General features: G+C 38.8%; 2 protein-coding genes across 12 annotated transcripts in view; one reads left to right on the top strand and one right to left on the bottom strand.

The window, feature by feature from the left end:
• The window catches only part of gphnb (gephyrin b), a 152,238-nt gene that overhangs the window by 19,236 nt on the left and 120,273 nt on the right, over positions 1–12,729 (bottom strand). For 7 of the 11 annotated variants that reach the window (XR_007041743.1, XR_007041742.1, XM_047387531.1 and 4 more), the window contains one exon: positions 5,231–5,287. The exons of the other annotated variants lie outside the window; for them this stretch is intronic. Coding sequence is in view for 5 of the 7 variants with exons in the window: in XM_047387531.1 (XP_047243487.1) it covers positions 5,231–5,287 (57 nt within the window). In the remaining 2 variants the exon portion in view is untranslated. The remainder of the gene's footprint in view (positions 1–5,230; positions 5,288–12,729) is intronic. 11 annotated transcript variants of the gene reach the window in all.
• On the top strand, positions 5,295–12,244 carry LOC124881773 (red-sensitive opsin-like). Its single transcript, XM_047387541.1, has 2 exons — positions 5,295–10,533; positions 10,872–12,244. Exons 1-2 carry the CDS (start codon positions 10,431–10,433, stop codon positions 11,840–11,842), a joined length of 1,074 nt encoding a protein of 357 aa, XP_047243497.1. The 5' UTR covers positions 5,295–10,430; the 3' UTR covers positions 11,843–12,244.

The raw sequence follows: 12,729 nt of genomic DNA, 5'->3' as shown, positions 1-12,729 counted from the left end.
CAAGATCATAAAACAATAACATTTTAAAACAAAACTGCATTATAAGCCATCGGCAATATGTAAAAGGGTAAATAAAAACCGTGTAGTTATTTACAGTAGAGACTGTTATTAACCTTCAGGCTCCATTTGTTCGGCTTCACAGCTCTGCACTTTACAACATGGTTGCTAGGCAACAAAAGTTACGTTGAGGTAAGGGCAAGAGAAACGCAGACCGACGTAACACCGGCGGCACACTATGCTAATCTGGCATGTTTAGCTAATAGCTACAGGTAGAATAAGTGTTTGACCATCATTTGTTTACATGACACTTCTTATAGATGCTCATTTGACTTGGTGATTGACATCCGCCAAGCTCATGTATTCTGCACTGCTCCAGCTCAACATGCCGTAAAGGAAGTTTATCCTGATGTGAAACGTAAATTGATGAATCTGTGTTTGATTAATCTGTGGCTATCCTCACGGACCCGGATGTGTGACACAAAAAACTGAATTTTGGAACTGAAATTGAATTACAGAACTGAAAGTGAAAATGGTCAAAATTTATTTTTAATACAACAAAATACATTTTAAAAGCAAATCAATTCCCTTTCAAACCATAAAATTCAGTTCCAGTTTAGTGAAATTCATTTTCAAACCAATGCATTTAATTTCAAATTGCACAAAACAATTTCAGTCAGAGCAATTCAAATTCAGTTTCTGATGGCACAAGTTTCTTCCCATAGGAGGACTTAGTGACAACTAGTGGAAAGGTCAAAGATAGTAGCTAAATAAGTACCTGCTTACATGAGATGCTATATACGTTATGGTTGCTAAAAATGAAAAAGGATGTTTTTTGTGATGATGCATTTAGTGTTAAACTAAAATCTTGTTAGAGCCACTTTTCAAAATCCCCATTCTTCCTCTAGACATAACAAGATTTATTAAAAACAATAATTACAGTTGAAGATACAAGTTTAAATACACAGCATAAAAGACACACAACATTTATCCCTCACTGTATGACATTAAATCTAGACTAAAGGGTTCCTGTTTTAGTACAGTTAGGATTACCAAAATTACTTGTTTGCTAAATGCGAGAATAATGACAGAGGGATTTTTTTTTACTTTAACTTACCTGAATATCATACATTTAAGTACATTTCCGTAGTATTTGGTAGAATTGCCTTTATATTATCAAACATTTTTGGTCTCCTCCCACAAGCTTCTCACAACAGTTTGCTGGAATTTTGTCATTCCTCTGACAGAACTGGTGTAACTGAGCCAGGTCTGTAGGCCGCCTTGCTCACATACATTTTTTATTTAGCTCTGACCACAAACTTTCTATGAGACGAGATCAGAGGTTTGTGATGGTCTCTACAAAACATTGACTTTGTTGTCGTTTTGCCACTTTGTAAGTACAATAGGGGTACACTCATGATTGCAGTCATAACTTCCTGGCTTATTTCTTGAGATGTCACTTCAATATTTCCACATAATATTGTGTCGTCATGATGCAACCCATGTTGTAGAAAATACTCCCACAACTTGATGCCGCCATCCTGAGCTGAACAGCTGGAATAGTGTTCTCAGGCTTGCAGGTCTTTTTCTCCATATGAAAAATTTTTTGGTGACCTTAAATGATCTAAAATCTGATTTAATGTCATACAGTAGAAGAAAATGCTGCTTGTTTTATGTAAAATACTGATTTTGGATGGAATTCTTCTATTTTTTTCATTTGCCTAATCTTTTCTGTATTTTTCATTTTAATACTGTTTAAAAAATACCAGGACAGCAGTGTTAACATCTAGTCTAATAAATATGCGAAAGTACATTCACCTCTTATTGTATTTTATTTATTTCTGTGACTAACTCATTGGAACATAGCATTTTCTGTTTTACACTAAAACAGTTCAGATTTTGCAGCAGTAGTGAAATCTGCATTTAAGCGCAAAGAGGAAGATCACAACTGCAAATCAAGGAAAGTCATCAATATAACTATAAAACAATGCAAATCTACTGATTCATGGATGCATATATGGCATATTATCCTGCTTCAACATTGGAATTATGTAAAAAGGAGAGACATTGTTAAGATCCTGTAATACATTCTCTAAATTTGCCGCACTGCTAAGATTCAAAAATATTATTTTAAAAATATTTCAGGAACATATCAATGCACCGAAGTTTTAGAATTATGAGTAATAATTATGTGTAATGATAGCAATTTTACAATGTGGAGCTTTGGTAAAATCCTACAACATAAATATTAAAATATGATTGAAAAGTATGTTCCGGCAACACACTTTTAAATTTGGTGCAATGGTATATTCCTGAAGCACAATTTTAAAAATGCAGTGCATTGGTAAGATTCTGAAGCACAATTTAAAAATTGGATGTATTGGAAAGATTCTGTAAGCATATTATTATAATGTGGTGCATTGTTAGCATGTTGCAACACAATTCTTGATGTAGAAAGTTTTCTTATGCTTTTGGGAAGCTTAGCCATAGCAGAAAAGCAATACAGAAAGAATTAAGACTGGATGTTCTTCATTAAGTGACAGTATTAATATTTTTTGATTGTCCTTTATATACCTTAGTAAATACAGGCCAAGTTAGAGAATAAACATTTTTCCACTAAAGGTGTGCTAGCCTGCCTGCGTATGTAACTTTATTATTCAGTTGAGTCAGCTGAAACTGGTTGGTTTGCAGTCATTCTCAGTTTTGCCCTAACATGCTCTTCACTCACTCTGAGATCCATCCAAGTCCTCCCTTCCATCTCAATGGTTTTTGTGACCTTTAGTCATTAAAAAAACAAGCTGGGTGTGGGTGGCGTGTGATGTATGTAGAACCAAAACACCTATGGTGAAGGTGAAGGTCTCTCTCTTACCACCTACCCACCCCTTCCTGTCTCCTCCCCTCCCTTGTGGCCTAAGCTGTTACTGCAACACCAGTGGGCACCAAACAGCCAAGGTGAGAGGGTGGAGAATAGGTGGTGGGGAGGGATGGAGAGTGAAAAAGACAGGAAAGGTGAATTGATAGGCAAGGGAGGTGTGGAACGATGACGATCAGCATGACGTAATCCCACAGCCCAGAAACAAAAATTAAAAAAACAGGACAGACTTCACTAAAGTACAGAGCTCAGACATAGCAGAGAGAAGAAAAAAACAAAACTAAACAAAAACATTAAAGACCAATAAAGCGGCCTCAATGCCAACTACTTAACAGACATCCAGCACACCAGACAGAACTACTGAAAGCAGACCACGTTAACCGGAGAGACAGGAACAGAGATACTGTGCCCTGCGAAAGTATTCGACCCCCTTGAACTTTTCAACCTTTTGTCACATTTCAGGCTTCAAACATAAAGGTATAAAATTCAAATTTTTTGTGAAGAATCAACAACAAGTGGGACACAATTGTGAAATGGAATGAAATTTATTGGATGTGTCAAACGTTTTTAACAAATAAAAAACTGAAAAGTGGGGCGTGCAATATTATTCGGCCCCTTTACTTTCAGTGCAGCAAACTCACTCCAGAAGTTCAGTGAGGATCTCTGAATGATCCAATGTTGTCCCAAATGACTGTTGATGATAAATAGAATCCACCTGTGTGTAATCAAGTCTCCGTATAAATGCACCTGCTCTGTGATAGTCTCAGGGTTCTATTCAAAGGGCAGAGAGCATCTTGAAGACCAAGGAACACACCAGGCAGGTCTGAGATACTGTTGTGGAGAAGTTTAAAGCCAGATTTGCATACAAAAAGATTCCCCAAGCTTTAAACATACCAAGGAGCACTGTGCAAGCAATCATATTGAAATGGAAGGAGTATCAGACCACTGCAAATCTACCAAGACCGGACCGTCCCTTTTAAACTTTCATCTCGAACAAGGAGAAGACTGATCAGAGATGCAGCCAAGAGGTCCATGATCACTCTGGATGAGCTGCAGAGATCTACAGCTGAGTTGGGAGAGTCTGTCCATAGGACAACAATCAGTCGTACACTGCAACAATCTGGCCTTTATGGAAGAGTGGCAAGAAGAAAGCCATTTCTCAAAGATATCCATAAAAAGTCTCATTTAAAGTTTGCCACAAGCCACCTGGGAAACACAACAAACATGTGGAAGAAGGTGCTCTGGTCAGATGAAACCAAAATCTAACTGTTTGGCCACAATGCAAAACGATATGTTTGGCGTAAAAGCAACACAGCTCATCACCCTGAACACACCATCCCCACTGTCAAACATGGTGGTGGCAGCATCATGGTTTGGGCCTGCTTTTCGTCAGCAGGGACAGGGAAGATGGTCAAAAGTAATGGGAAGATGGATGGGGCCAAATACACGACCATTCTGGAAGAAAACCTGTTGGAGTCTGCAAGAGACCTGAGACTGGGACAGAGATTTATCTTCCAACAAGACAATGATCCGAAACATAAAGCCAAATCTACAATGGAATGGTTCACAAATAAACGTATCCAGGTGTTGGAACGGCTAAGTCAAAGTCCAGACCTGAATCCAATCGAGAATCTGTGAAAAGAGCTGAAGACTGCTGTTCACAAACGCTCTCCATCCAACCTCACTGAGCTCGAGCTGTTTTGCAAGGAAGAATGAGCAAGAATTTCAGTCTCTCGATGTGCAAAACTGATAGAGACATACCCCAAGAGACTTGCAGCTGTAATTGCAGCAAAGGGTGGCGCTACAAAGTATTAATGCAAGGGGCTGAATAATATTGCACGCCCCACTTTTCAGTTTTTTATTTGTTAAAAAAGTTTGACACATCCAATAAATTTCATTCCACTTCACGATTGTGTCCCACTTGTTGTTGATTCTTCACAAATAATTAGAATTTTATATCTTTATGTTTGAAGGCTGAAATGTGGCAAGAGGTTGAAAAGTTCAAGGAGGCCGAATACCTTCGCAAGGCACAGTAGCCAGGCAGATGGAGGAAGAGAAAGAGAGAGATGAAGAGAAACAACCAAAGACCGAGTGTAAGAATCCTGATAGAGTGAGCAGAGGAATAACGAGACAGAGAGCTATGGGAGTAAACGAAGGACAGGCCGAGAACAAGAAACGGACGAGAAAGAACGTGAGAAAGGTGAGTGATAGCTAGAGAAACAGCTAGGCAAGCGAGGGGAAGAGGGGGGCGGGGAGGTGGGGTCAAAGAGCAGGGCATTTGATTTGCACGCTCCTGTGAGAAGGGTGAGGGAAGGTCAAAGGAGGAGAGAGGGGGAAGGGGGGAGGGGGCGGGATAGTTACTCGAGAGCTGAAGGTCCTCCTGCGATCATCTTTAAGCCCCTCCAACCTACACTGGAGCTATAGTGGAGATAAAGCATTGAATCACAGGCATCAGTGCATCTGTCCCAGCAACCACATCAGCAGTCAGACATGGCAAAGAGACGGACGGGAGACACAAACACACAGACAGGTATCCACCACGACAAGCAACCCTGGCAGGAGCAGCAATGAAAGGACTTAGAAAGTGAGAAGGGTAAAAAAAAAAAAAATTGGCGGCTTTTTGAGCCCTCATTGAAGACTCTCAAATGGCAATCAGTTGAAACTTGCAGAAATTCAACTTTAATAACTAATGAAGTAATATTTGTGATGTTTTTATGATTCCCGGTTGCTTCATTCAAGTTTTAAAAGCAGTTGGGTAAATTGCTCTCTGGTTTCCAACTGTTTTTAGTCAGAATGAGTTCAGCAGAGTAAAGTATTGCTCTGTGGTGATTTTTTTCTTGAAGGTCCATTAACCCAAATGAAGAGAATGCTATCAAGCTAAGTCTCTACTTAGAAATCAGTTTACTGTAAATATAACTATATCAGTTTAGAAAGTGTTAATTGTGTGTTTTATTTAAGCCTCGCTCTCGAGAGGGATTTTATTATTTTACTATTTACGTGTTTATGTATCAGAAACCTTTAGGTCTGTACTCCTTTGGCTTACATGGTTAATATTCCTATTATTACTATTTATTAGAATTTTAAAACTTATACAGGTTTGTCCTTGTCTCAGCTTACAATGTACAACAGCTTACATGGCCTTCTAAATAGCCGTATCCCTTCTTAAACTTGCATAGCTCGCAATAAAAAAAAAAGTGCAATAAAAGAGCCATCAGATCAGAAAAAAGTAGGTATCTTTTATGGATGTTGGACACAATACCCACACAGCGCAAAAATTATTCAGCAGGAACAGCAGTGTACTAAGCAGTAATTCTCACCCTAGGGGATTGCCAAATATTTACCACGAGTCTTGAAAATGTTAATAAAAATAATGCATCACATCATCTTCCACACTGGGAAAAGCTAAATTAGATGCAATTGATTTGTTTTTGTGAGACTCTGAATGAGAATGTCCTCTTAAAACTGCTAGTTGATTTTTCTTTCTCTGCCAAGATCTTTTTTATATTGACTTAGCGCATTACTGTAAAACGTGTAGAGAGCAATATACCGATAAATTGAGCATGAACAAAGAGGTAGAATTTGCCATTAGAATACACACCCCAGTTTTTGTCCCAAATGATATTGTTCTGAGACTTCCCAGACTTTGCACAAGCATTGTAGATGTAATGGAAAATCCATTGCCTTTAAATACACACATCTTTTATTACAGTACCATAATCTCAAACTGAGACAGTTCTGCATGTATAATAAAACAGTCCTTGGAGATATTTTTTTTTACCTCTTGTACTATGCTCCTATTGGTTTGTGATGCCGAGATAAACTTTGGCCCTCATCTAGTGTTGTTTGTCACAAACCCAGTTGTTCTAAATTTTACATTCCTGTAGAGTTAGGTTAGTTTAGTTAGTTAGGTTCAGGTTAGTGAATGAGTGTGTGCATGGATGTTTGTGTGTTGCCCTGCGATGGACTGGTGACCTGTCCAGGGTGTACTCTGCCTCCGGCCCATAGACTGCTGGAGTTTGGCACCAGCTTCCCCATGACCCACTATGGAAGAAGCAGTATAGAAAATGACTGACTGACTGACTATGAGAAATGGGCCCTTGACTCATATTTATATTCCAGGGACAGTGGCAGTTCCTGCATTAATTACACCCTGGGCAAATCCTCCTTTAGCTCCACATACTTAAAACTTAAAATAGTGACTAGAAAACCCCACACTCACCCAACCTTTTCATCATATTAATTATCAGAATCATTAAGAACTTAAAAAAAAATATTTATCTGTTTGATGTTTGGTCATTTGTTTTAAATCAGATACCAACATCAACATCATTTCCACTGCTTATATACAGCCATATTTTCTTACAGTGCTTACAGTTTGCACTGCATTGGGGGAAACCTATGCTTCCTTGGCTAGACATGCAAAAAAGTAATAGAAAACGTATTCATGCTCCAATTAACAGGTAATCTTTCTTTTTGCAAGTGCTTGTGTCCATATCAAAATCTGTCTCTGCCCCTGGAAACAAAAAAATTGTTTACTGTAAGGCTGCAAATAAATGTAAACAGGGCTGGAGTTAATTTTTACTCCACTGACTAAAGATTGCAGGTCATTTTTAAAATCTTTGAAATATTTAATTAATGTTAGGCACTTTTCTTGCTCAATTTTAAATGCTTTGTGGGGGACCTTTATAATAAAAACTTTTGGAAATTTGGCACAACTGCCCAGGTGCATTATATATAGAAAGAGTAAAATGGAAGATTAAATAAAAGAAGGAAAAAAAAAAACAACAGAGAATGACCAAGGCAGCTAAAAATAGCTACAGTAGGACACAGATCAAACCTGCAGACGTTTAAAAGGACAAACAGAATGTAACAATCCAAAACTAGGCCTGCAAGCAGTGAACATGTGGGATTTTCGAAAATACCTGATTAGAGCAGAACAAAAACATAAGAACCTCCCTACCTTGCTGGTCTCTTCATCAGAACATCAGAACAATTAAAAAAACGTAACCTCGCAATCCAGTTTCACATAAACTCTACAGCAATGGGCATTCATCTATCTTGCAGAATACAACAAAAATTTTCAAAGCAACTTGAAAATTCAGAACTTACTATGGAAAAAAAAACAACAACAAAAGAACAACAAAAACATCTCAGTGGAGAAAATAGCACCATTAGTGAGCCATAGGCAAAGACAGTTTGCAAATGGATATGAGTGCACTGGAGGAGATACAGGTAGATGTGTGGGGAAGTGAGGAGACTATGAGGAATGTGAGAACAGAACAGATTGGTATATTTTTAATAGTTAGAGGGATGTTAAACATTTTGACAATTATGTCTAATCCATTGCTGAAATACTCCCATTTACTATTGAGAGACCACCATGTGAAGATGGAAAAAGGCTTATATGAGTATGAAGGATGCAAGATGATAACAAATACTCAAACACACAAGCAGAAAAACAACAGCTTGGAAATATTTTTTATGAAGCCAGAAAAAATGAATAAAATAGATTTTTTTCCACTTGGAGGCATGTCTATTTGTGTGTATGTCTACAGATTTGAGTCGCACAAATTCGACCCTTTAACTTACGGCAATATGCTAAGAATGGAGATGTGTCAGGACGATCAATGTGGCAAGGAGCAAGTGGCAGCAATGATTACAGACACAGAGCAGAAAGGCTCACAAGACACACAGCCAAGAGCTGGTGAGCTACAGCCAAGGGGGTCGATAAGCTCAATGATCAGCTGGCGAAGGAGGATCTTGGTGAAATGATGGGATGCAAATGCTGTGGTGCTGAGATCAGCACACAATAGAGAACCTGTCAGATCAAATTACACAAAAAAAGTTTTTTTTTTTCATATTCACTTTGAGGAGAAAGAGAATAGGTTGTTTTAGTTGGCTTTGGCTGCCTTCGCCCCTGGGATCATGCCTAGGGCAAAATGCTAAAAAGGGGCATGGAGGCAGATTGGGAGAGGCCAGAACAAAATGGCACAATGTTAATGCAAAAAGGCTTCTGCCTTAAGAGAGGAAAAATGGGAATGGGCATAGAAGTAATGCACTCCCCTTTTAATTCAACAGTTGTTAGAGTGCAGTGAAAAAGTCGTAGCCCAATTACAGATTTTTTCACTCTTGTGTCACACTTAAAATGTTCAGATTATCAAACTGTTGTCAATATCGCTTAAAGAAAATTTTTTTCAATTTATTATTTTATTTTAGTAAGAAAAAGAAGCTATCCGAACTAATCTAGCCATATGTGAAAAGTCATTGCCTGCTAAATAGTCTCTTTGAGGTCTAAACTGGATATAAGTACAGACTTTGACTGGACCAAACAAAAATCATCATATTGTTTTATTTAAACCATTTAAAGGTGGACTCGCTGGTCTGCTTTGAAACATTGTCCAGCTGCATTACTAATGCGTGCTTTGGGTTAAGGTCCTAAATTGTGGGCTGGATATTGTCCTTCAGGATTTTCTGCTAGAAAGAAAAATGTATTGTTCCATTATTTATGAGAAGTCTCTCAGGGCCTGAAGCAGCAAATTAGCCCCTCAAAATCATACTACCATGGCCATGGTTCACTGTAGGTATAATGTTTCTCTTCAGAAATGCTGTGTTATCGATAAAAAAGATAAAAAATAAAATGGTGTGGATCTCCTGTGGTCCTCTAAATCTGGTGTAAGACCTGCTTAGCCTCTCCTGTCAATCCAAGCCCACAATATCACAAACAATCTGCAATTTCTCTTTCAAGTTCCATCTTTAATCATATTTATAAATTAGTTATTATGTACCTATTTTGTTTTTGCTCAAACGTGTTCAAAGGGAATAATGTCGCTAATTCTTGAGCAAAACGTTTGACAGGGATGTTTAATATTATGCATTCATAACTCAATGTGAAGTGTAGTCTCAGGTTGACTGCATCATACTCCAACATGTTTGCCCAGTAAACAAAATGCATGGGGTCCAGCAGGAAAAGCTGTGATGTCCTTTCATGTTGTTCAGCATCTGTCGCAGAAAGGACTTCCAGACCACAGACATCAGGGTGACAGGCATGAAAGTCATTTCATCCTGGAATAGTCTGTTTTTGAGGATTGTGATAATGGTTTAGTTTTTGAAGTAAAAAAATACACAGCTCCAGAGATTTGTTAAAGATCTGAATGAAGATGGGGGCTCACACACAATCAGGTCCTCAGGTTTCCCTGATTTTCCAGGGCTGGAAGAACGTATTCACATCTTCCTCACAGACCTTTAGTCCAAGCAGGGAGTCTGAGGAGAGAAAGGTGGTTGGTGCAGGTTGAGCTTTTGTCTCAGAGGGAAATGTAGAGGAGTGGGAGGGATGTGTGAACGGATGCTTTTCAAACCTACAGTAGAAGCTGTTATGGTCGTCTGCCAGGGTTCTGCCCTGGATAGGGGGAAGGGATTCTTTAGTTGGTTTTAAAGTAATCCCATCAGAGTTCTGTGAAGCGTGGGTATATAAGCTGAAGTATGAGGGTAAGCACCGGGCAAACCCAGAGGGTTACAAGCGACAGGAAGGTCAGACAGCTGAGAACCTCTTTCCAAAATCAGGATGGCAGAAGAATGGAGAAAGCAGGCTTTTGCTGCCAGCAAGCACAGTGAAGATACTACAAGGGACTCTGTCTTCACATACACAAACAGCAATCATACAAAAGGTATGCTTTTAATTTTGAACCATTTTGTGGTTAATCATAACATCAGAGATTAATTTATTGTGTTAAAAAACTGTGGATGAGTTTGGACAGTTTTACAACCTGCAATACAAGCGGAGTAAGGTGTATTGTAGTTTGTGCACTGACATTTAAACAAATGCTTGCTTGCACAACATAAACAATAGTGAAGTTTTGGAAAATTTGATTATTGTTTAATTTTTATTTAAAGACAAATTAATTAGTAATTACAAATCTGTAACATGTGGTATTTTAAAACAGACAATATTTCTGAATTAGAAAGTAGTGTGACTAGATTTTAAGATGTGAACCTATGTTTCCAGATCCTTTTGAGGGACCAAACTACAACATCGCTCCTCGATGGGTTTACAACGTCGCAACAGTCTGGATGTTGTTCGTGGTCGTTTTATCAGTCTTCACCAATGGCCTGGTATTAGTAGCCACAGCAAAGTTCAAGAAACTCCGTCATCCTCTTAACTGGATCTTGGTCAACCTTGCCATTGCTGATCTTGGAGAGACGATCTTTGCCAGCACCATCAGTGTGTGCAACCAGTATTTTGGATTTTTCATTTTGGGATACCCAATGTGCGTCTTTGAAGGCTACGTTGTCTCAACTTGTGGTATTACTGGTCTTTGGTCCCTGACTATTATCTCTTGGGAAAGATGGGTAGTTGTGTGCAAACCTTTTGGAAATACCAAGTTTGATGCCAAATGGGCCACAGCTGGAATTGTGTTCTCCTGGGTTTGGGCTGCAGTGTGGTGTGCTCCTCCTATCTTTGGATGGAGCAGGTATTGGCCCCATGGGCTGAAAACTTCCTGTGGACCTGATGTGTTCAGTGGAAGTGAGGACCCTGGTGTCCAGTCCTACATGATTGTCCTTACAGCTACATGCTGCTTCACTCCTCTGGCTATCATCATCTTGTGCTACCTGGCTGTGTGGTTGGCCATCCATGAAATTGCTATGCAGCAGAAGGAATGCGAGTCAACCCAGAATGCGCAAAAAGAAGTATCCAGGATGGTCGTTGTCATGATCTTGGCTTTCTGTGTCTGCTGGGGACCTTACGCCTTTTTTGCCTGCTTTGCCGCTGCCAACCCTGGATATGCCTTCCATCCTTTGACCGCTGCCATACCGGCATACTTGGCTAAGAGCGCCACCATCTACAACCCGGTTATCTATGTCTTCATGAACCGACAGTTCCGCACATGCATCATGCGGCTCTTAGGTAAAGAGGTCGATGATGATTTAGAAGTTTCCACATCAAAAACAGAGGTCTCCACTGTGGCTCCTGCATAAAACGCCCATTTATGCAGGAGTAGAAATGGCTTTGTAACCCTTTTGCAGACACCTTGTGGTTGATGTTGATCCTTTTGCTTCTCAACTGTTCTTGAAATTATTTAGAAAATGGAATGATTTGTTGCTTTTTAAGAATTTTCTTGCCTACTTCATATAGTCAGAGAGGTTCTATTTACGTTATTTCTTCATTTTGACTGATATTAAAATGTGTTTGACGATCTGTAAAATGTAGGTGTGACAATAAAGCAAAAAAAAAAGAAGAAATTGGTAAAATGGAAAATAGTTTCTGCAGCACTGAATAGCTCATGTATTAGGCACAAACATACTCCCTGCTGAAACAAAACTGCTTCAGGCAATAATCAAGCCTCACAAAGAATAAGACAGATGATGAATGATAAAGAATGAGTGCTGGTGCAGTTCTGGAGAAAGAGGCAATTATGTTAAATGTTGATCTTAAGAGGGGGGGGGGGGGGGGGGGGGCACACATGTCAACTTTACAAGTCAGTAATATCTAACTTAGATGTTACCATGTGTGTCACCAAAATACCTATTCAACTTACACTGGATGGCTCATCAATTGAAACTAATTAATAGGGGAGCAAGTTTTGGATGTTTTTGCTCTCAGAATTATCGTAAACTAATTTAAAGCCACAATCAATATGTAATCTTTGTCAGTATATTTTCCCTGGTAATTCATTACCAGCCTTGGTGTTTAGATACCTGCCATATAATTACATTATAAAACAATCCCTTTATCTAAATTTGTTCCAATTTGAAATTCACAGTTATCTCTTAGAAGTTGCAAACAATACATTCAATTAAATATTGATCAACTTTTTCTCATTTTGTCTTGTTACAACCACACTTTTAAAAGGATCACTTTCAGA

The sequence above is a fragment of the Girardinichthys multiradiatus genome, chromosome 15, assembly GCF_021462225.1.
Source record: "Girardinichthys multiradiatus isolate DD_20200921_A chromosome 15, DD_fGirMul_XY1, whole genome shotgun sequence".
Taxonomy (NCBI): Eukaryota; Metazoa; Chordata; class Actinopteri; order Cyprinodontiformes; family Goodeidae; genus Girardinichthys; species Girardinichthys multiradiatus.
The sequence above is the reverse complement of the archived record's forward strand: the minus strand, read 5'-3'. Positions and strand labels throughout refer to the sequence as shown.

What these genes read in the sequence shown, in the direction of transcription:
- LOC124881773 (XM_047387541.1), top strand. Translation starts at nt 10,431, where the DNA reads ATGGCAGAAGAATGGAGAAAGCAGGCTTTTGCTGCCAGCAAGCACAGT. An exon ending in AAACAGCAATCATACAAAAG is followed by an intron (nt 10,534 to 10,871) that starts GTATGCTTTTAA and finishes CTATGTTTCCAG; the next exon opens with ATCCTTTTGAGGGACCAAAC.